Consider the following 20,604-nt stretch of genomic DNA (forward strand, 5'->3'; position numbering starts at 1 on the left):
ATTTATGGAATATAATATTCATAACTGTGTTTTCATTACTGTGTAATCACCTGAAGATAAGACCCGTTATGTTTGCCACGTGGTCCGTCATGTTGAGGCACCAAGTTAAAACTAAACAGTGGCTGTAGATATTCGTATTTTCCGCACATTTCGTGGCTACCATAGTTTCTCCTTCATGCCTACAAGGGAATAGGCACTGCTAGATGCCATTAAATCCTCCACACTGGACCTTTTAAGATGTGATTTGGTCCAGTACCATCATATTTTTCAACATATTTTAAAGAAGTAAATCTTTTTCTCTCATGTTATCTTACATTTCTCTGTTCAGCACTGTTATTATGAGTCAGACAACATGCTGAAGACACGCTCTTTAAGGAATTATCTCAGTCCATCGTTCAGTTACTTTGAGAATGACAAGACTTAAACACCGAAATACTAAATGAATGCATGAATGAATACCACTGTATGATAAGGTACACATTATAAAAGGTTTTAATCTGTTCTAACTAATTGCTTTTTAAATGTTTAATAAGTTATTTTAATAAAGCTTTATAGATCAGTTGGAAACCATTAAGAACGACTTTTAGGACGCTACGTTTGAACCGTGTGACCACTTACCATCTTCTTAATGGATCACCAGCGTTTCTAACTGCAGTATTACCAAAGAAAAGTATGAACACTGGGAAAAGAGATGTTTTACAACCTGGCAACCCCAAATCTGTTATTATAAATAGCTTAAGAGTGATCTATATAAAGCTTTAATATGTGATTTATTCATCAGAAACTCTTTAAAAACTGAGTCTGTATAGGAATGGCTTCTGAGCATCATGCATGTAAAGGCAAGATCTAATGGTGTTGTATTTGATTTGCCTCTTTCAGGTTGCAATAAAAATCATTGACAAAACTCAGTTGAACCCAACCAGCCTACAAAAGGTGAGTTTCTTTCTTTAAACTGATGGATTGTTTATTAAAGCTTGTGTGCATCGTGTCCTCTGGTACAAAAAAATCAAACACATCACAGCTACACTGTCTAATGCTCTGTGTCTTCATAAGCAGCAGCCAGGCATCATAAATGTGGATGTTGGTCACATTGATGTAGTTCAAGAAAATACCGATATGCCATCGGGGACTTTGAGAGGTTCAGGTTTATCCTCAGCTGTTTCCTCCTCAGAGGGGGCAGGAATGAGAGAGCAGCTGATGGAGAGAGGGAGCGTGGGATGTGATGCTGTTTGGCAGGTGCTAGGGACTGGATGCGAGCGAGAGGAGACCTCTGTTCCAGAGATCATCTCTCGTCTCTCTCTGGGCTAATCACTGCCCTGAGAGGGGGGTGACTCATCCGGAAACCACGGTTACCCAACCCGTCCCTTTTTTTGTGTGTGTTTGTGTTCTTAATTCGTCTTCCCCCGAACACCGTTTTGTTTTTTGTGGATAACAAAAAAAAAAAAAGAACGTGATGCTTTTGTAGCTGTTTCACGGTCATCGATGTCGGCTTTGGTGGCCATTTCGTCGGGAAGAAAAAAAGCTAAGGTGCGTGTCACAAGGTAGAGCTTTCGATGGGCCGGCTTTTCTTTTCCTGCTGGTCAGCACGTTGAGTCGCTGAGCCTGAATGGTGAAACACTCGAGGTTTGTTGTGCATGAAGGTCAGAGGCGGAGCAGTGGACAATTTGGTTTTGACAGCTATCAAGGGCAACCTCTGCATGCTGCAGACACGCACACATCTGGATCAGGAGACCTGGACTGGTAGATATCCAGACACAACATGGCTGACATGAAGACCACTTCCCAAACACACCAATCAGGAGCTCCTCTGTCATGTCATGTGTGCTCGATCACGCATAGTCAGGTAAACTATGCAGCACAGAGACATTAAATCAACCCATATTTGCCTATAATGCTGCTTATATGCACATATAGGCCAAAGTGTCTCCCTCATTGAGCCCGCAGAGCCCTCGCTCTTATCTCTTTATACCTCCCTCGGCCTGCATGAGCTCCTCCGCCTGTGGGCACGAAGTGAACAGAGCAGAAGCATCAAATCAGGGATGAAATAATTGTTCTGTGTATGTGAGTGATGTGTATCCGATTTAGTTTGACTGTAAGACGTCTGTATGTCTTGTTACACATATGAAAAAGATGCACAGCTTGGACCGCTGGGTCTCCTGAAAGAATATTGCTCGAATAGGCGGCGCCGCCTTACTTACGCCACACATCATCACTGCGCCCTGAATTGTTACCGATTGTCGCTCGCGTGTGCACAAACGCACGCAATAAATAGCGATTAAAGAACATAATCCTTTTAGATTATATTTAGTTTCCTTTAATTTGACTTGTTTTTTTAGAAATAATCTTCAGTCTGCGTGTTTACGAGGCACTAATAGCAATGACCTTGGGTTCTTACAGTATTATCGAGGCTTTAGCACATAAATGCATTGTTTTCTATTCTCACAGCCGCCCGTTGCCCTTTTTGATCACTGGCTTTCTGTAATCCTGATACTTCGACTCATCATATTTCTGGTGCTTATATCATAACAGAAAATGGATTTTCTGTACCTTACCTGGCTAGAATATTAAATTCTTTACAGGAACTGTAATCCCAACTTGTATGTTATCCCATCTTCCTGCCTGGTGCTTTTCTTGGATCAGACCGACTGCGGTGAGAGACAATAGTGCAACATTTAGGGACAGGGACTGTGGAGAGAGGCGCAGGATTGGCCGCTGATTGGAGAGAATGCTCCACAATTGGCCGGTGATGATAGCGGGCTTCTTTACATACCCATGGGCTAGAGAAAATCCTTAGTACTGAAGACATGAAAGAGCCCATATTAGCATAATCTGGACGGTAATGTATGTAGAGGGGAGAAGGAAAGAGGGAGATGTATTGTACAGGGGGTGGGTGGAAGAGGGGGAGGGAGGAAGGAAGGAAGTGGGAAGTGAAATCACAGATGAGAAAATCAAACCTCAACATCCGTGAAGAAGAATGTCCTATAAGAGGAAATGGCAGATTACAGAAGGAGGTTGTTAAAGTGGCTTCTCTGATGTCGGAGGACACCTGGAGACAAAATATGGCTCAGTTAGAAATTAGATTGAGTCACTTTTTGATGGTGTATCAAACACATCCAAGCTGAAATTTACATTTTAATACAGTTTGCCTGCTAGATTTGCAATTAAAGCCATTAGCCTTGTTGCCATGGAGCACGTGCGTCCATCCCTGTCAGCTTTATCGTAGGATTGCTATTAATTTTGCGGTCATTAGCGATGACCGGGGTCGAACGCGTCGCCTGGGGATTGTTTATTGTTTTGACGGATCTGACCGCGCTCAGCCCTGCCGTGACGAGCGGGGGAATTAATGTGACGCCCGGATGATGGTGATGTCGATGATTATGATGGTGATGAGACACTTGAGCACTACATATCCCAAGATTCCCCTCTAAGCACAGCTGGAGAAGCTGGGAAAGAGCCACCGGTCTTAATACCTGGGTCGCTATGGCAACAGTGACGTTAGGGAGGGGGGGGCGCATTGCTGGAGGAGGAGAAGAACTGCTCGAGGAATTGAATGAAGGAGGAGGGAATGGAGGGAGACACATCGGGAAACAGGAGGAGGGGGAGGATTGAGAAAAGAGGACGGAAGAGCTTATCGCATCTTTTTTTTGTGTGTGTGTTCGGCTGGAGTTGACGACGTGAAGGAAGAGAGTCAGCGTGCCGTTTATATACATGAAACCAGGAGGAGCTGGCTCAAATTGAATCCACTGCTCCGCTCGTGACGTGCACAAATACAGTTTATCACACGGCAGCGGAGAGAGAAAAGGTGCATGGACAGAGAGAAGAAGAAGTAGAAGTAGGGTTAGTTGTTTTTGGCTGCAGATTCATCACATTTGTGTGTGGGCTCATTTTGTTGTTGTTGTTGTTGTTTTTTTAAATGGTGGAGGAGATTTCTGTTGTTGTCATCTTCACAAATTCTCATTTTTTTGGATGAATATCAGAGACACGATGAAGTGACGCTGATATTTTTAGGACAGAAAGTGTAAAAAACCGTCTGCGTCTATTGGTCCAATCCCCAAACTCTTTGAGGTTCAGCAGCAGAATTGATCGCACATTAGTGTATATGATAAAACAGCCATTTAAAGTTGTCTCTACGCCCCCTTCACCAATCTGTGAAGTGAAAGTCTAATAAAAGAGCGCTCCTTTTAATATTTTCAGGCTCATAATGAACAAAAAGGGTCAAAATCCTTCTTCCTTGTTAAAACTAGGCACCTACATTACCCACAATGCGGCTCAAGCAGAGACGAGGAGCAGGTTACAGCGATGCTGTAGGATTATAACTCGCATTAATATGCAAATAACTATGATTACAGTATGTAAATGTTCCATGTTAATCAACCTATTGATGATTTAATAGTGAATGTTGAAGAGAAACAGTAAAAGTTGAAGCTTAATGAGAGATTTAGGGGAGATTTACAGCCGTAGCAGTATCGTAAATCATTGAGTCCAGCTCTTGTTTGAGACCACGACGAAGAGCTGCAGGGATGTGAGATTCTGTACTGCAGTTAAAATCCTTCTGCAGGTCTTCTCAAATTTTGCATTTATAAAGAAAAAACATAATTTACAGCCAGTTTAAAGGCTCAATCTGCTTATATATGATAAAGAGAACGGCTTGGACATGAGGTGTTTCTGTACCTCACACACTCCCCGTTTGTACGTCAGCAGGGCATCGTCAAATCTCGTGAACTAAATGTAGTGAATAGATTGATTCACCTCAAACATCTGATGATTTAAGGCCTGAGATTCAATAAAATAATCGAGATAAAGAGATTCAAATATAAGTCACTTCATTCAAATCCTAAAAAATAGGAATCATTACAATTTTTGAGACTTTCAGCAACCACAAGCTTAAAATAAGAAGCCTGAAAATGAAATATAAAAGTACACCATACTCGTTTTAACGTGACAGCCTTACAGCTCTCTGGGTTGATGTGAATTTGGGGACCTAAGGACGGGGAACGCGGGCCAGAGAAACCCCATGTCAACCCCCCCTAGGAACGTACACGGTTCTCTATAATCTAAATGTATTTCATGCCATGCAATGATGATGCCCTCATTGCTACAGAGCACAGATGGAGAGACAATGTTAAACACTCCAAGGCTGCAGCACAAGATTTATTTATGTCTGTTTCTTCTTCTCAGCTCTTTCGGGAGGTACGAATAATGAAAGGCTTAAATCACCCTAACATAGGTAAGGCACATACGTACATCTCAATGGGCTTTATGTTTGTGTGTCTGAGTGTGCGTCCATGTGTGTGTTTTGCTTCCATGTGTGTGTGACCAGACGAAGTATAATGCTTTGAATAAGCTTTAGAGCATTCATTGACCGAACTGTAGCAACAACAACGACGTGGGCCTCGTATAGAGGTCACAGGGCTGGATTTTCTAAAGCTGAAATGCCATATGCATCAAAAACCCCCCACAGCATTAGCAGCGGGTTCTTTGGTATTAAGACAGACAGGCAGACGGCTGTGCTGTTTATAATGTGTGCAGGATTTGTTTTTATATATATATGATTTTAATCTGATTCTCTTTCGGGCTACAGTGCAGCTGTTCGAGGTGATTGAGACTGATAAGACCCTTTACCTAATCATGGAGTACGCCAGTGGAGGTGAGTACATACCGCTGTCACGTCCAAGAAATTACCTGATGAGTGCAAATGATGCAGAAGGTTACAGATGTGGTGGAACCGGCAGGAAATTCTCATGTGTGTGATCATTTTACAGTTTAGTTGAGGCGGAAATTACAGTCACGGCTTCATTTTTTTCCTCAAGATCTGAAGTCTAGTTTTAAGGTTTCCTATGTAACATCCAGAAAACTCTTTGGTGATCTGCAGTCAGCATCCGGTGGTTGCTCGTGTTCGCTTTGTGTGCGTGACTGAGCATCATCTTGGGCACCGGCCTAAAGTTACCAAACGTTACCTTCTGTAATGTTCCTATAGTTTGTTCAAACCGTTGCTCCATGATACTAACTACGCTTGTCATTTGCCAACACGGTGAACCAACCAACACCAAACCCAGCCAAGCCACGGCCATCCGGTCAAACCCAGCTTATCTTATGCCGGTTACAGTTAGATAGTTGGCTCCCGCCTTGCAGCGATTGGCTGTTAGCTGAAAGCAATCATTAATTCTACAGCTTTGCCTTGCATCGTTACATCGATTGCTGCATGTATCCGGGCCGCCTTGCGATGCCAGCTGACAAAGTCACCCGCAAACGTCAAGCCAGACAATTCACCAACAGCCCAAGATGGTATTAAGCTAACTAGAAATTCATCCGTGTTGGCGAGCGAGTTAACATTAGTCAGTTAAAACCTCAATATCAGAATATATTTCACATGCTTCGCAGTGTTTGTTTTGGCTTTGGCCTTGGTGGTTGGACTCCTGTGTTGTGGTGGGTGCCAGTTGTTGGTGGATGAGACTTTTGAATATAAATCAGTCCACAGGCTGTTATAGGTAACCAAGAAAGTCTTAGAAGGGCACCATGTCCAACATGTATTCCCTTAAAGTTTATAGTTTAGGGGAGGTCCTGCTTTTGTACGTAATCTTTATGTTTTAAACTCTCATGAACAGAAATGAGATAGTAGAGCCATGTAGTCACCGTAATAAGACCGTGGACTCCCCTCTAAAAGGCGTTGAGCTGTTCTACAGTCAAACTTAATAGAGTATGGAACCACAACATAAATAACTGAGCGGCCTCTGTGCAGTAATGATGCTGCTTTTAACTTTAAACACAATTTCAGGAGTGATGCCAACACTTTGCATCTCTCTCTTTTTCTTTTCACTTCCATTCGTCTCTTTTATGTTTCTATTTGTGTCCGTTACTTGTCACCAACTCTTTTTTTTTTTTTCTTCTTCTGTGTTTTGGCCCAAACCATATCATTTGCTCACCGTGACCTTGGAGAATGTCGCAGACACAGTTTCAAACGTGGCTTTCTTTCAAGCCCGTATTACTCTTAAACACAATAAGGAGGTATTGTTGGAGAGTTGTAGCAGTGCCTCGATGCCTGTGAAGACAAAAATGTACTTGGATCTTTATATACAGTATATATAAGTGTGCATAATATGACGTTCCACTCAAAATCTAGCAGCTACTCAAACATAATGGTGTTAAAACATCGTCTAAGGGACTGTAGAAAAATTATTGTGCAGGTTGTAGTTATGTTATTTTGTCTGTGTAGTCCCTAAATATTTTGGGCAAAGGAAGGTAGGGTCTTATTTTATTTCACTGTTCCCTTGTGTGATTCATAATTATGTTTATTAATTAGAAGTCAAGATGGTACAAAAATCTCACGTTCAAGATGAAGCAGCCAAAGTATAAACACTTATTTGGCTCTATTTTCATGTTTATTTTAAATTTATTATTTTTAGGAGTTGTGGGAGGAGAGTCCATCCACCTCCTTCTCTATAATTCCCCCTCCCTCATTCAGAAAAGCTTTCCAGCCATTGAAAATTTAATATTTCCTGTCACAAGTGAAATCTTGTGGTGTGGATTAACAGATCGGATAGGCCGAGGGCTCAAAGAACGATGAGAATTTTTATAAACTGAATAAATGTATATGTGTAGGGGCGTGGCTTGATTCAGTCTTTCAGAGATTGTGTGATCTTGTTTGTGTAATCCGTTGTTTTTGAGGGGTTTTTTTTGTACGAATTAAAGTAGGACTGTGTCACTTTTGCTGAGCAGCAGCAGCTGCTGTCACAAGTGATAATTGCCACCGTTAGCCACGTAAGCTCGTAGTCATTGCAGAGCAAATAAGACTGTGGCAGCAAAATCCCTCAGTGTACTGAACTGAGCAAAGGTGCATTTTTATTGCTTTTCATTTTTAAGAATAAGAAGATGTTATGTCCTCGTCCCCAGTTCAATAAAATAGGATATGATGCTCTAGATTCAGGTGTTTGTAGGTGGAGTTTGTTAACTTGGAAGGAGGTTATCTGTCCTGTCTTTATGCTGAGATATTCTTCATATGTAATGAGTTTTATGTGTATGTCAAACTGTTCCTTTAAGGCTTCGTGCATCCTGTGTTTCGTGTAGCTTCAAGACAGAAATCTCAAATCTCCTGGAGGATAACGACGTTGAAGTCGACGGCCTTATAAAAAATGAATAACTGAATTGATGCCATTTGAAATTGATTGAATTGATTCATAGCTATAATGCTTCTGGCTTTATGACCTGACTGATCTGTTTTCCTGCTGCTCGCGCTCACAGGTGAAGTGTTTGACTACCTCGTGTCTCATGGGAGAATGAAGGAGGTTGAAGCCAGAGCCAAATTTCGACAGGTACGGATCACGCTGCACCCTTTTGATGCCCGCGTTGTACCGATCCTCAGATCTTAATCGGCCTGCACTTCGGCTTTGTTTGTCTCTTTGTGTTCGCAGATCGTTTCCGCTGTCCACTACTGCCACACGAAGAACATTGTCCACAGAGATTTGAAGGTGAGAAGAAGATGTTTGCGGAGGATGGCGGATTAAGGCTAGTCCAAGACTAGGACATTCCTCTCACTGACAGATTACACTAAACAGAAAGTTATAATCTGGTACTGGTCTTAATCTGTGTCTGTTAAAGGGCCCTTCAACATCTTAAGGATGCATAGGTGGCAGTCAGAGCCAGCTCCTGCTCTAATACACTATAACAGTTGGAAACACACACAGTGACATATATACAGGATGAGTCATGTCCACTATCTATGTTATTAACACGCAATCTGCCTCTCATTCGCACTCTCTTTTTTCCTTCATCTCAACTTCCTTTTCATCCCTCTTTTTCCTCCCCCCATCCAACTATCTTCATCTTCTCCCCTCAACCGATGTGTTGTTTCTCTCTATACGTTCCTTTCCTGCCCCTCCCTCCCTCTTCCGCGTCAACGTATGGATGACTCAGGCGGAGAACCTTCTGCTGGATGCCGACGCCAACATAAAGATCGCCGACTTCGGCTTCAGCAACGAGTTCACGCTGGGCAACAAGCTGGACACGTTCTGTGGCTCGCCGCCCTACGCTGCCCCCGAGCTTTTCCAGGGCAAGAAATATGACGGGCCCGAGGTGGACGTCTGGAGTCTCGGAGTCATCCTCTACACACTGGTCAGCGGATCGCTGCCCTTTGATGGGCAGAACCTGAAGGCAAGTGGACAGGGGGAGGGACTGTCTGTCTGTCTGTCTGTCTGTCTGTCTGTCTGTCTGTCTGTCTGTCTGTCTGTCTGTCTGGGTACAATCAGAGGCGTGAGTTTTCCTCAGGGGGCCATGGTAACAGTAATGTGAAAGATCTTGAATTTCAGTGTTCAACAAGTTGGGAGTTTTCTACAGTCTTTTCTTATCGTACTGTATGAAACTCATGTAGTTTGAAGTGTGGCTTGTTGAGCAGAGTTTTCGAAGCTGCGTGCTTTGGTTTGCTTGAAATGTTATTTTAGATTTGATCTGGATGATCAAATTTTATACAACCGCCCCAAAGACTTGTCTGAATCAAATCCGGGGATCAGTGGTGGCCGTGTCCAAACGTGGCATCCTGGTGGACAAGAACCTGTTTCTCTCTCTCCATCTGAACGCCATCTAAAAAAGGACAACCAACCCCACCGACTGACTGCTGATTTATAACGTTACATGAAGACGCCTACGTGTTAAACTACTTAGCTAATGCGGAAATGCAAGTTTTTGGACAAATGGTGTGTTTGAACCATGTCTCTGGAAATAGCTGTGTGTTGGAAGGCGATAAGTATAGCTGCAATTTGGGATCAACACTCCCACGGGCTGCCACAAGTGGTAGCCACAAAGCTACTATGGGCAGACGGGCTGTGAGAACGATCAAAGACAGTAATTTGCCTCCTTTTGTCAGATTTATAAAGCCAGGAGTACAACTGAGTTTTGTGTCATTATGGAGACTGATGTGCACGAGCTTCATTTCCACAATCATGCATAAAAGTTTGTGTATCGATACTTGTCTTCTCATCAGACCTTCCAATGGGAAGAACAGCAAAGAAGAGTGCAGTTTAATATCAGAACAGACTTCACGGGCTGCTCTGCAGTTCAAGATCAAATGAAAAGTTCGTTAACAGAGAAGTAACGGTTCCTCTGAGGAACATCTCACAGAACGCTGTGCAGACAACGCAGACAGAAAATAACACAATCGGTGAAATTGGCAAACAAACTAAACAATGTTTTATTATCGCTGTTCACATGCACCTCATCATTTCACCAGCAGCTATCTCTTAAGAGCTCTGTGTGGTCTGAAGTCTGCGTGCGGTGACTCCTCACCGTGCACTCTTCTGTTAGAAATACTCGTTCATGTGCGGGGAAAGATTTTCTGCATCTGTCGGATATTTCTGTGCAACTCTGAAGCTGCTTGAAGCTACTACACCCTGTTACTAACTTACAGTCAGTGTTAAGTAAATGTAAGTTAACTGTGTCACTGATGAAACTGGTTAGAAGCGGCAATGAGGCGGTGTCCTGGTAGCTTGACCGGTCCCTCTCTTTCTCTCTGCTTTCCTGTTTTTGATGGTGGTGATGAGGTCTTCAAATGTATGGAAAGAGTCTTGAAAGGATTAAATTTAACTTCAAAATTCATGCATGAATTTCCATTTCCCTCATATTCCTAGTGAGCAATAAACATTAAATATAAGTGTAAAGAAATATAAAAAGATACAAACAGTTTAAATGTAGAATATAAAATACAACAATGTTATTGTACATAATTATTCAAAAAAAGACAACTCCATTTATCAAAATAGTATCAAGAAATGGATTCCAGTGAAAAACAGAAATCTCTCTAATCTCTCTGGTATTTAAGTGTATATATCATTTAATCTACTGTATAATTCATCTGTTCCAGTTTGTGCATGTACACCAGTCTGGTCATTTGTTAACATGCTGAATTCAGCCAGTGAGGCTCAGAAAAGAAGCTGGTTTCTGTAACAGTTACAGTATGTTCTGTATGTGTCTTAATGCAAATCATGAGACCTCAGAGATCTCACTCGTGTTCATCTATGTGGACAAAGAGGAAGACGCTGTTAATGTGCCTTCATCGTGCTCATGCAGTCTTCAAGCCTCAGTAAAGCTCGGCAGCATCAAAAGACTTTTCAGGTTATTGAAAAAATCGATGATTAAAAAAGATTAATAGAGAAGACAATGTCTGTTAAACTTTCAAATGCTATATATGCTTATTTTTGTCCGTTTGGATATCCTCAGCTGTGTAACAGATGTGCCTGATACTGACCATTTAATTCCTATTCCAAATGTCACCCCTGCTGATAAATAGTAAAGTGAGAACATTATTCTCCGTCCTCTCTCTCTCTGATGTTATTGCACCCTGAAGTAGAACTGCTAAAAAAAAACTAAAAATAGTATTTTTATCCCAAATCCAGCAGATGGCAATGAATGGCCCCCTAGAGCTCCACCAGAGGGTGGAGACAAATGTGTATTTAACCCCTCTTCATATCTGATCGCACCTCAGCATACTGCCTGCAGAGAGGGACCTGGGGATTTAAGTTTTTATGCTATAGACGCCGTGACATATCTCAGTGGTTAAGATACATTTAACTGCAGCGTTTATGGGTCAATTTCAGCGTCTCCGTCTCTACTATCACTGTCAAATAAAGGCGAGGATGCCAAAAAAACGAGCAAACATATGAAGTAATGACTCATGTTAGAGGCTCCTGGTTTATGTTTGGCTCGTTTGATTTAAAATGTGCCGTGTGTGTGTGTGTAACCGTGATGGATGTGGCCAACAGGAGCTGAGGGAGCGCGTGCTGAGGGGAAAGTACCGCGTCCCGTTCTATATGTCCACAGACTGTGAGGGGATCCTTCGCCGATTCCTGGTGCTCAACCCCACCAAACGCTGCACCCTAGAGGTGAGACGTGCCAAACACACGGCGCACACGAGCCTGAATGTATGCTGGTGTGAAATTCAAACACAGCTGACGCTTTCTTTGTGTTTCTGTGTCTACAGCAAGTCATGAAGGACAAGTGGATAAATTCAGGGTACGACGGGGACGATCTGAAGCCCCATATAGAACCTGTTGAAGACTACAGTGATCCAGCTCGCATCGGTGAGTTACCGCTGCAGCTGCAACAGCTGGCTGTTCACCGCAACTAGATACAAGAATCTCTGTCTCGTTTCTTAACTTTCACATTTGGTTGCGCTCCTCAGAGGTGATGGTCGGGATGGGTTTCACTCCAGAGGAAATCAAGGACTCTCTGCTCAATCAGAAGTACAATGAGGTCACCGCCACCTACTTACTCCTGGGCCGCAAAGGCGATGTGAGTTATAAAGATCTACACGCTATTTATTCAGACCAGCCTGATCTTCCTTCAACTCCGTGTCACTGACACCTTTCATTTCAATATCACGGGACATCATAGGAAGGCAGTGAGGCTCGCACAGCTAGTACCCTGTCCCTGGCGAGGGTACGACCCAGCCCCATCACCAACGGGACCAACAAGCACTCCTCAGCCACTGGCTCCTCTTCCTCCTCCACCTCCTCCTCACATAGCAAGACCCAGCGCAGTGCCTCCACCTACCACAGGCAGCGACGGCACAGCGACTTCTGTGAGTCTCTTTTCTAACATCTGATCAACTCTGAGCCATGCATTTAATCAAACATTGCATTTAATCAATCGATAATGCCAAATAAAGACTTGTTCTCAAGAGAACTGACAAGAAAATGTGGTAACCTTCACCTGGAGTCTAATAACTGTGAGGAAAACCTGGGCTAGTTGTATGGCTTGTGGTCATGGTTATACTGTATGTTGCAGTCCCTGCTCTAAATGCAGAATATTCCTTATATGAGTCTCTGTGTGTCTGCGCTCTGCTGTCCTCCACAATAAAGGCGGGCCCTCCATGCCCGTCATGCACCCCAAACGGAGCCCGACCAGCACGGGAGACCGGGAGCTGCGGGAGGGACGAATGCCTTCACGTAAGGCCAGCTGCAGCGTGATGGGGAGCCACAGCCTCCCTCCGTCCAGCCCGATGGTCAGCAGTGCCAACAACCCCAACAAGTCTGAGATCCCAGACCGCCGCAAAGACATGACTGCCACCACGGTAAGTGACAGATCCCCTATTGAATTTTACCGTAATATTGTTTTAACCCTCTATTCCGAACATGTTTCCTGCCACAGACGACAGTAGAAGCTGAAGTTAGGGACCGTCTCAAAAGTGCATGCACAGTTATTACGACACTTTTTTGTCTGAAGCTTTCTAATTTTTCATCATTAACACTTAAACATGTTTATTTCTGCTGTGAAGTTGGACATTTCAACACTAAATTTCTGGAGCCAGCCTGAAGTGATCGTTTAAGGAGCTGCAGTTTTTGGCACTTTCACATCGGCTTCACTTCACAGCCACGGGTTGTGTTGCCGCTGGTGTAACGTGACACTGAAGTTGGTTTAAATCAGAGTGACTCTTTGGTAACATCTGCCTCTCTCTCTGTAGAATAACATCCCTGGAAGCACCATGACACGCCGGAACACGTACGTGTGCACGGACCGCTCGGGCGCCGACAGACATTCTCTTCTGCAGAACGGCAAAGACAACAGGTAGCACTTTCTCTTCAGTACATATCCTATGAATATGAATGTAAAATCATATATTAACTTTGAAAGATGGGATCTCCATTCATTTCGGCTGCAAATCTTCACTTAAAGATGTAGCAGTTGTCACCTTCAGCTGTTCCGTTGTTCAGAGGACGTGTGAAAAATCTGAAATAGATCTTTCGAGTACATTTTGTGTTTTGGATGCTTGCCGGCTCAGTTTCTACATTTCTACTAAGATTATCTGGGAAGTTAGAAACAGTTTGTTGGAAAAGGTCAGGCACTTTGAAAAAGTACTTGGCGGGTGATTGGATGAACCATCTGTCTATCATTGTCTATTACGAAAGGACATCAACCAATCAGATCAACGAATAAAGATTGGAAGCTCGTGGTTAGTCTAAGAACATCTCTTCCCTTTCCCCTCTGCAGCTCCCTGGGCCACCGCATACCTGCAGCGTCTCCCTCCACGCTCAGCATCGCCGGAGCCGGAGCCGCCTCCTCCTCTTCCTCCTCGGACAGATGCCGCCTGACCCGCGGCTCCACAATCCGCAGCACCTTTCACGGGGGTCAGCTGAGGGACCGTGGACCACCGGTGTACTCGGCGCCACCCACTTCACCCACCTTGTCCCACCATGACGCCAGCCCTCTGCCACACGCCCGCACCAGGGCAACCTCCAACCTCTTCACCAAGATAACCTCGAAACTCACTCGCAGGTAGATGCACGCCACGTGACACATATCACATCGGGAGAAGAAAAACACTGAGACGCCGTCCTTCTGTACACCGTAGACAGTATGAAACATGGATGTAGTTTCTGTGATGGGTTTCTGAAGGGCTGTTTATGTCACTGTATGTTTCTGGATCAGGTGTGAGAGACTGATGCTGACGATTGATCTCGTGTTGGTGCTTTAAATATGAAGCTACAACCAGGAGACTGTCAGCTGAGCTTAGTATGAAGCATGGGGAAACCACTGACATACATAGATGTGACATTTATAGTTGTGCATGCACACACACCTCTACAAATGAATACATAACAATAAAGAAACCAAATATAATTTCATTAAAGTAAATCAGACCAAGAGTTTTCCCACCAGCTCCTCTTTTTAACTTTGGTCAGAGCCAGGCTAGCTGTTTCCCTCTGTTTTGAGTCTTTGTGCTAAGCTAAGCTAAACTAATAGTGTCTTGGCTGTAGCTTCATATTTTGGACACAGATCGATCTTCTCATCGAATTCTCAGCATCAAAATGTCACGTGACTATTTCTCTAATGTCCAAAGTTTACCTAATAATGTCATGGCTGCAATCTTTTGTACTTTAGCTACACTATCTCAGGTAATATATTTATTTTGTTTACACATATTTAAAGGGGAATTTGGAGAATAAGCTGCTGTAATGTTTATTCGAAATCTATGACATGAAATCATGCAGCATTACAGTTCCTCCTCTCAGCCTGAGCGCAGCCTCGGTATGGACCCGTGCTTATCAAAGCATTTTATTCACGCCGCCGTTTGGCGAGCCCTTCTGTGGCCCCGGATTATCCTCTGCTCCCTTCTCCCCTCCCAGTCGTCATAATCACACATGTCTAATCTTATCAAACCTCAGCTTTATCCTTGCCAATCAGCTCCCGCGCTGCGCTCTTTTTCAACCACTTGCTCTCCTGTGATTCAATTATATTCTCCCCACCCTCTGCTCTTACTCCATGTTTCCTCTTTTTCTCCATCTTTATCTTGTTGTGCTCCCCCTCCCCTTCCCCTTCCCCTGTCATGGCATCAGGGTCAATCTTGACCCGTCCAAGCGCCAGGGCTCAAACAAATCAGTCTCGGGTTGTACTCTTCCACAAGGATCAAAAACAGTTAGTAAGTTCCCATATCTCTCGCTTCTTTCTTGTCTGCCTGTGCTGCCCCATCTGTCTGCCGAGTCCACGAATGCCTGCCTGACTTTTTTTCAGTCCTCTATATCTATGAATTATTGTTCGTCTTGCATGACTCGTTGAACATCTTCATACTGTCAGGGTCCCACACACTTGGTTTCAAGCATGGTTGCAATCAAGGAAGATTCATTTTGCATTACATACATTTCAATTTGTTGTATTTTAAATTTTAGTTTCAGGATCAGTGTCGTCATCAGTAGAGACCGTCTTTAACTAGTCTTTTTTTATGATCCTGTGCATTAATCTACCCTTATGATTGGTGTTTTATGTTTTCATTTTGTATTTGTGGTTGATGAGTTGAAAGTCGTACGTGGAATGCGATGCACAGAAGTGATTAAAAGTCAAGGACTGCGTTTATAGATATTTATATGCATGTGTGCATTCCTGTAAAGTGAGGACACTCCGTTCTGCACATCATGTGCTTGTTGCTGTTGTTGTTGTTGTTGTTGTTGATGACGCTTGCTTGGTCTTCACTGTATGAGATCCACTGCTGAATGCCATCTCATCTGAGAGTCTGTGGGCTTGTTGTACTCTACTGGATTGCCTCTCACCCCTGCCTGTTTGTCCTGCAGGGTCACAAATGAATCTGAGGGAATCAGGAGATTTGCGGTCACAAGGTCAGTACACGTGTTGCAGCTGGACTGAGAGCACTTAAATAATAAGATGTTATGAGACTCAAAAATATTTTTTCTGATCTATCCTCAGTTGCCATCTACCTGGGTATCAAAAAGCGTCCGAGCCCCGGGCCGTCGGACGTGGCTGGGATCTGAGAGGTGGTGGGCGGCGGGACCCTGCGGAGGTGGTACTGGCTCTGCGGGAGGCGGCGCTTGGATGTGGCTGCCAGGTCCACCATGCCGGCCCCTTTCTGCTCTCCTGCACCCACGGCGTGGCAGGGGGCCGCGTGGCTTTCGAGGCCGAGGTGTGCCATCTTTCCACAGGCACCTCCGAGACTTCTAATGGGGTGCGCTACACGCGACTCTGGGGGGCACCGCTAGCTTTTCGGGACATTGCCACCCAAATCTCTAAGGACCTTGAACTTTGAAACCGGAGGGGTGTGTGTGTTTTTTTTTGTTGTTTTTTTTGCGTAGCGGTGTGTGTTTTTGTGTGAGTGAGTGTTGATGTGTGTGCGCCCAAAAAACAAGGGAAGGGGGGTGGAAATAATTGACAAAAAAAAAAAAAATGAGCAGAGAAGGGGCGAGGGGCTGGACCCGAGAGAAAAGACTTCTCCTTCTGTCTCTTTCATGACTACACCCCACCCCTGCACACACAGACACGCACACACACATGCACACACACACACACACACACACACACAGATACACACACGCCTGACCCGTGAAGTCACACAGACTGAAGCACCCCCACCCCTCTCCTCCCTCCACCACCTAATCACCCCCACCCAGCTCAGCCAACTTCTTCACTGAGCAAGTGCACCCACTGGACCTGGATCAGATGTAATCTAGTTGAATATTTTTTATTGCTACTCTAGCCATAATGACTCTTTTATTTTGTTATTTATTGCTCTGATCATTGTTTTTCCCCACTGTCACTTTCACCACTACAGAAAAAAAAAACATCTCTTGTGTATCGGACTTCATTGACCAGCCAGTCCTTTTTTTTTAAAAATCTCCTTTTTTATGTCACCTTTTACGCACACCATTCATTTTACCCCCTCCGTCCGCCACCGTTAACCGATGACTCGATTATCTGCTGACTTTTCATCACCTTGGGGACGATAATGTGCACAAACGCGGAGATTCAGTTTCCGACTCAGCGATCAGCCGCAGAGGGTTGCATCGCTTTGATTCGTGTACATACAGCAGTGACGACTGCTCTGGATTAAGGTCAGTGGGAGCAGCGTTGACAGACCTTTTGAAACAGCCAATCAGAGACCTGAACTACAAAAAAGCCACTTCATGAACTACTAGAGTCGCATTAGTTTCTCTGCATGGGGACTAGCAGAAATGAAAACTGTAGATAATTATTAAGAAACGAACCCCTCGGTTAGGAAACTTTTTAAGCACTTTGGTGCCTCGTCATGCTCTGCAAAATGAAATCAACACAGCTGATTTGGTTCAAGGACATATAACCTTCATACTGTTGTTGTCATCGGATTATTTTCTCTCTAAAAGAATGAATAGGGAGGCCTGCGAAGACTTCATGCACACACACTGCTCTCTGGTTGGCTGGATTTATCCGTCTGTCAGCGCTGGTCATCGTCAGAAACACTCCCACCAACCTCCCACCCCGTTTTCATCCCTTTACCTTTCTTCTAAAGCATTGTACTGAAGCAGAGACACATACCTGAGAACATCTTCCTATCTCCAAGCCCTCAACTGTTGAAATCTTTTGGAGTAAGCTTGAGCGGTCAGTCCTGGTCAAACCTGGTCACCGCGAAAATAACAGAGGTACTGTTAGGTCCGGTTTATTTTCAGTGCAATGCGATTCTTTCGGTTCTATTCTGTGCCATGTGATCTCACCTCAGCCATCATCTGAATACGTTGATGGGAAAACACCAAAAGCAGATCAGCCAAGCAGCGACACCTCTCCGATTACACACTCACCTTTACACACACACTTCCAAAATGTCCACCCTCTCCTCCTCCTCCTCCTCCTCCTCTTCCTCCTCCTGGTGACACAGTCTATAAACTGATCTGTCCATTATTGATGGGCTGTGGGGATCAGCGGGGAGTGTTCTGACCCCGGAAAAAGGCACGACGAAGGCAGTGTGCACAGTGTTTTTCTTTTTCGTTAGTCCAGTTGCCTTTAAAGTGAACAACCCCCAGCGCCTTCACACAGTACATATTTAATGTATAAAAAAATAAAATAAGAGAGAGACAGATAAAACTGAGAAAGCTTTCTATTCTCCCTCCCTGTTTTTAGTGAATACGTACTGTGATATTTACGTAGGCTACAGAGATCATGTTGTTTGGCTGCTGATTTACTGTTAATACTATCTCTCAGTTGTGGCTTTGCTCATGGTGACCCAAAACACCTCCCCCTACCCACTCCCATTTCCTTTCCCACCCATCATAAACTCCCCGACTCCCTACATTTGAACAGGGACGCCAACCTTTCGCTGTCCGCCACCTTCGTACGTACCACCGACTTTTTTCTATCGTCACAATGAGCGTTTGGCTTTCCTCGGCTCTTTGTTTGAGACCCTGTTTTCTCGCAGGGGGAAACACTCAGCCATCGTCCACACTCTCACATTGTAGACCCATGTATGGCATCTTCTCGGTCCCTGTTTGGTGTGTGCTGTTTCGTGGAGAGAGGAGGCCGGTGTTAACCTGTCCTCCTCCTCCTCGAGGTGAGAAGCAGACACCAACATGGACATCAGGAGTCTGTCCTTGTCCTCTCCCTGGACGTTTTCTCATTGTGGTGTATATTAGCATTAGGTAATATAGACCTCAATGCACTTTGCTTTGACTTGAATCAGCTCCTTCCAGTGTACCTGTATAGGTAATACCCAGAACTAGCCACTGGAGGGCGCCAATGTCTTAAATGTGAAACACTTCAATTTGTGGATATTTGCACAGGTACTTTATTTATTTTTTAGAATAATATCATTTAAAAAAAAACAGGATTTATATCAGTCAGTGGATGGCTGTATATAAAATATATGAATATAGTATATATCTTAGAGCTCAAGGTTTATTTATAGCTAGAGCAAGGGAAGTAATTCTAGTTTAAAGCAGATTCTGTCAGTGACAATGGGGAACAAAAACCAACCTGCAATCCTGCATGACTTCAGAGTTTGGGTTTTAGGGGGGAAAAAAAAGAAACATGACGCACATCTAGGATTGGAAGCTTTGTGAAATGCCGATGCGATCGTTTTTAGACATGAATTAATACAAAGATATGGTGCTAAATGTAGCACCAGCCCCCCCACCACCCACCCACCCAGCCCCCTTTCACAAAAACAAACAGGAAGGCTTGGGTGAAATACAGTGACTTCACTCCAACTTGTTTGCTACAGGTCCAGTATCCTGAAGAGGGCTTCTTAGAAGTATTTAGATATGCTATGAAATGTACCACAAACGTTACAGCGTGTAAGAAAAAAAAAAAAAAAAGTTTCCCACTTCACATTTGTGGAAACTAATTGTTTGGTTTCTATTTTAACTTGAATTTACACTGATCCCAGTAAAAGTCCCTGACATGTTGAAAGCCCTGGGTTGCATTCAAGCCATAGAAACGTTACGTCACTGTCTCCTGATCGCAGATAATGAATCAGGTTGTTTGCAAAGCATTTCAGTGGAAATTATAAGCAAAACGGGCTTAAACAAAAAAAAAAAGAAAAGAAAAAAAAAAAGCAAATAACTTTAGTGTAAAACAACTCTCACTCTTAGTGTAAGATGGATGAACATTGTCTTAAGGTGGAATCTACTGTGAAAAATTCTTGAAAAGAGTTTTGTTGACCCGAGTGTTGATTAAACACGCGTACGCCTGCTCAGAGACGGAGTGTCACTGGTCAGGCTTGGATGATGGATGGACGGTGCAGTATTAGGACCCGCAGGGGGCTCAGTATTTAACACGCACTGTCGTTTCAAAGCTGATTTTGGAAACAGTCGATGTTATATGCAAAAAGAGACTGAAGAACACACGCACAGTTTGACCTGTATGAGTAATTTTACACTGTTGTACTGTTTAATTCCTCCCCTCAGAAACAAACTGTAAACTGAGATTGAGTGGTTGTGATATATAAGGAGAACATGGAGCTGAAGATTAATAAAAACTCACTGATGTTGGCATTTTTTGGTGTCTTGTTTTCATAGTTACGACACATAATCTGAATGCAGGTGAGTATACGTGAAGACACAAAAGACCAAAGATTCATCGAGTTGTCTCATGGGGCAATTTTTTTTATTGAGCAGTGTGAAAAGCTTCAATAATCATTACTTTTTATAACAAAAAGTAGGTGATGCCACCTCTGCCAGGCGAGCCCGGCTCAGTGGAGGCTGATCCCAGGATGTTACCAACCAACTCTGGAGAACGTGAAAAACAAAAAGGGCAGAGAAAAGGGAAAAAAAAAGAAGAAGTTGGAAGAAGGAAGAAGAGGTGAGCAGAGTCAAGAGTCTCTAAGTGAGCGTCGGTTTCCTCTGCATGCTCATCAGCTGGCTCCATTGC

General features: G+C 43.8%; 1 protein-coding gene across 4 annotated transcripts in view; it reads left to right on the top strand.

The window, feature by feature from the left end:
• Positions 1-20,509, top strand: part of mark4a (MAP/microtubule affinity-regulating kinase 4a) — a 24,152-nt gene extending 3,643 nt beyond the window's left edge. Inside the window, exons 3-18 of one of the 4 annotated variants that reach the window (XM_019267814.2) lie at positions 880-933; positions 5,179-5,227; positions 5,582-5,647; positions 8,239-8,309; positions 8,409-8,465; positions 8,911-9,147; positions 11,748-11,867; positions 11,966-12,065; positions 12,167-12,276; positions 12,379-12,565; positions 12,831-13,057; positions 13,448-13,551; positions 13,975-14,259; positions 15,321-15,403; positions 16,050-16,094; positions 16,183-16,351. In XM_019267814.2, the coding sequence (XP_019123359.1) occupies positions 880-933; positions 5,179-5,227; positions 5,582-5,647; positions 8,239-8,309; positions 8,409-8,465; positions 8,911-9,147; positions 11,748-11,867; positions 11,966-12,065; positions 12,167-12,276; positions 12,379-12,565; positions 12,831-13,057; positions 13,448-13,551; positions 13,975-14,259; positions 15,321-15,403; positions 16,050-16,094; positions 16,183-16,247 (1,860 nt within the window). In that variant the 3' untranslated portion in view covers positions 16,248-16,351. Of the gene's footprint in view, positions 1-879; positions 934-5,178; positions 5,228-5,581; positions 5,648-8,238; positions 8,310-8,408; positions 8,466-8,910; positions 9,148-11,747; positions 11,868-11,965; positions 12,066-12,166; positions 12,277-12,378; positions 12,566-12,830; positions 13,058-13,447; positions 13,552-13,974; positions 14,260-15,320; positions 15,404-16,049; positions 16,095-16,182 lie in introns of all 4 variants that reach the window. The other 3 variants (XM_019267815.2, XM_027273479.1, XM_027273480.1) reach the window with 3 other exon arrangements.
• The last annotated feature ends 95 nt before the right edge of the window (positions 20,510-20,604 follow it).

This window comes from Larimichthys crocea, chromosome XXII, assembly GCF_000972845.2.
Source record: "Larimichthys crocea isolate SSNF chromosome XXII, L_crocea_2.0, whole genome shotgun sequence".
NCBI lineage: Eukaryota > Metazoa > Chordata > Actinopteri > Sciaenidae > Larimichthys > Larimichthys crocea.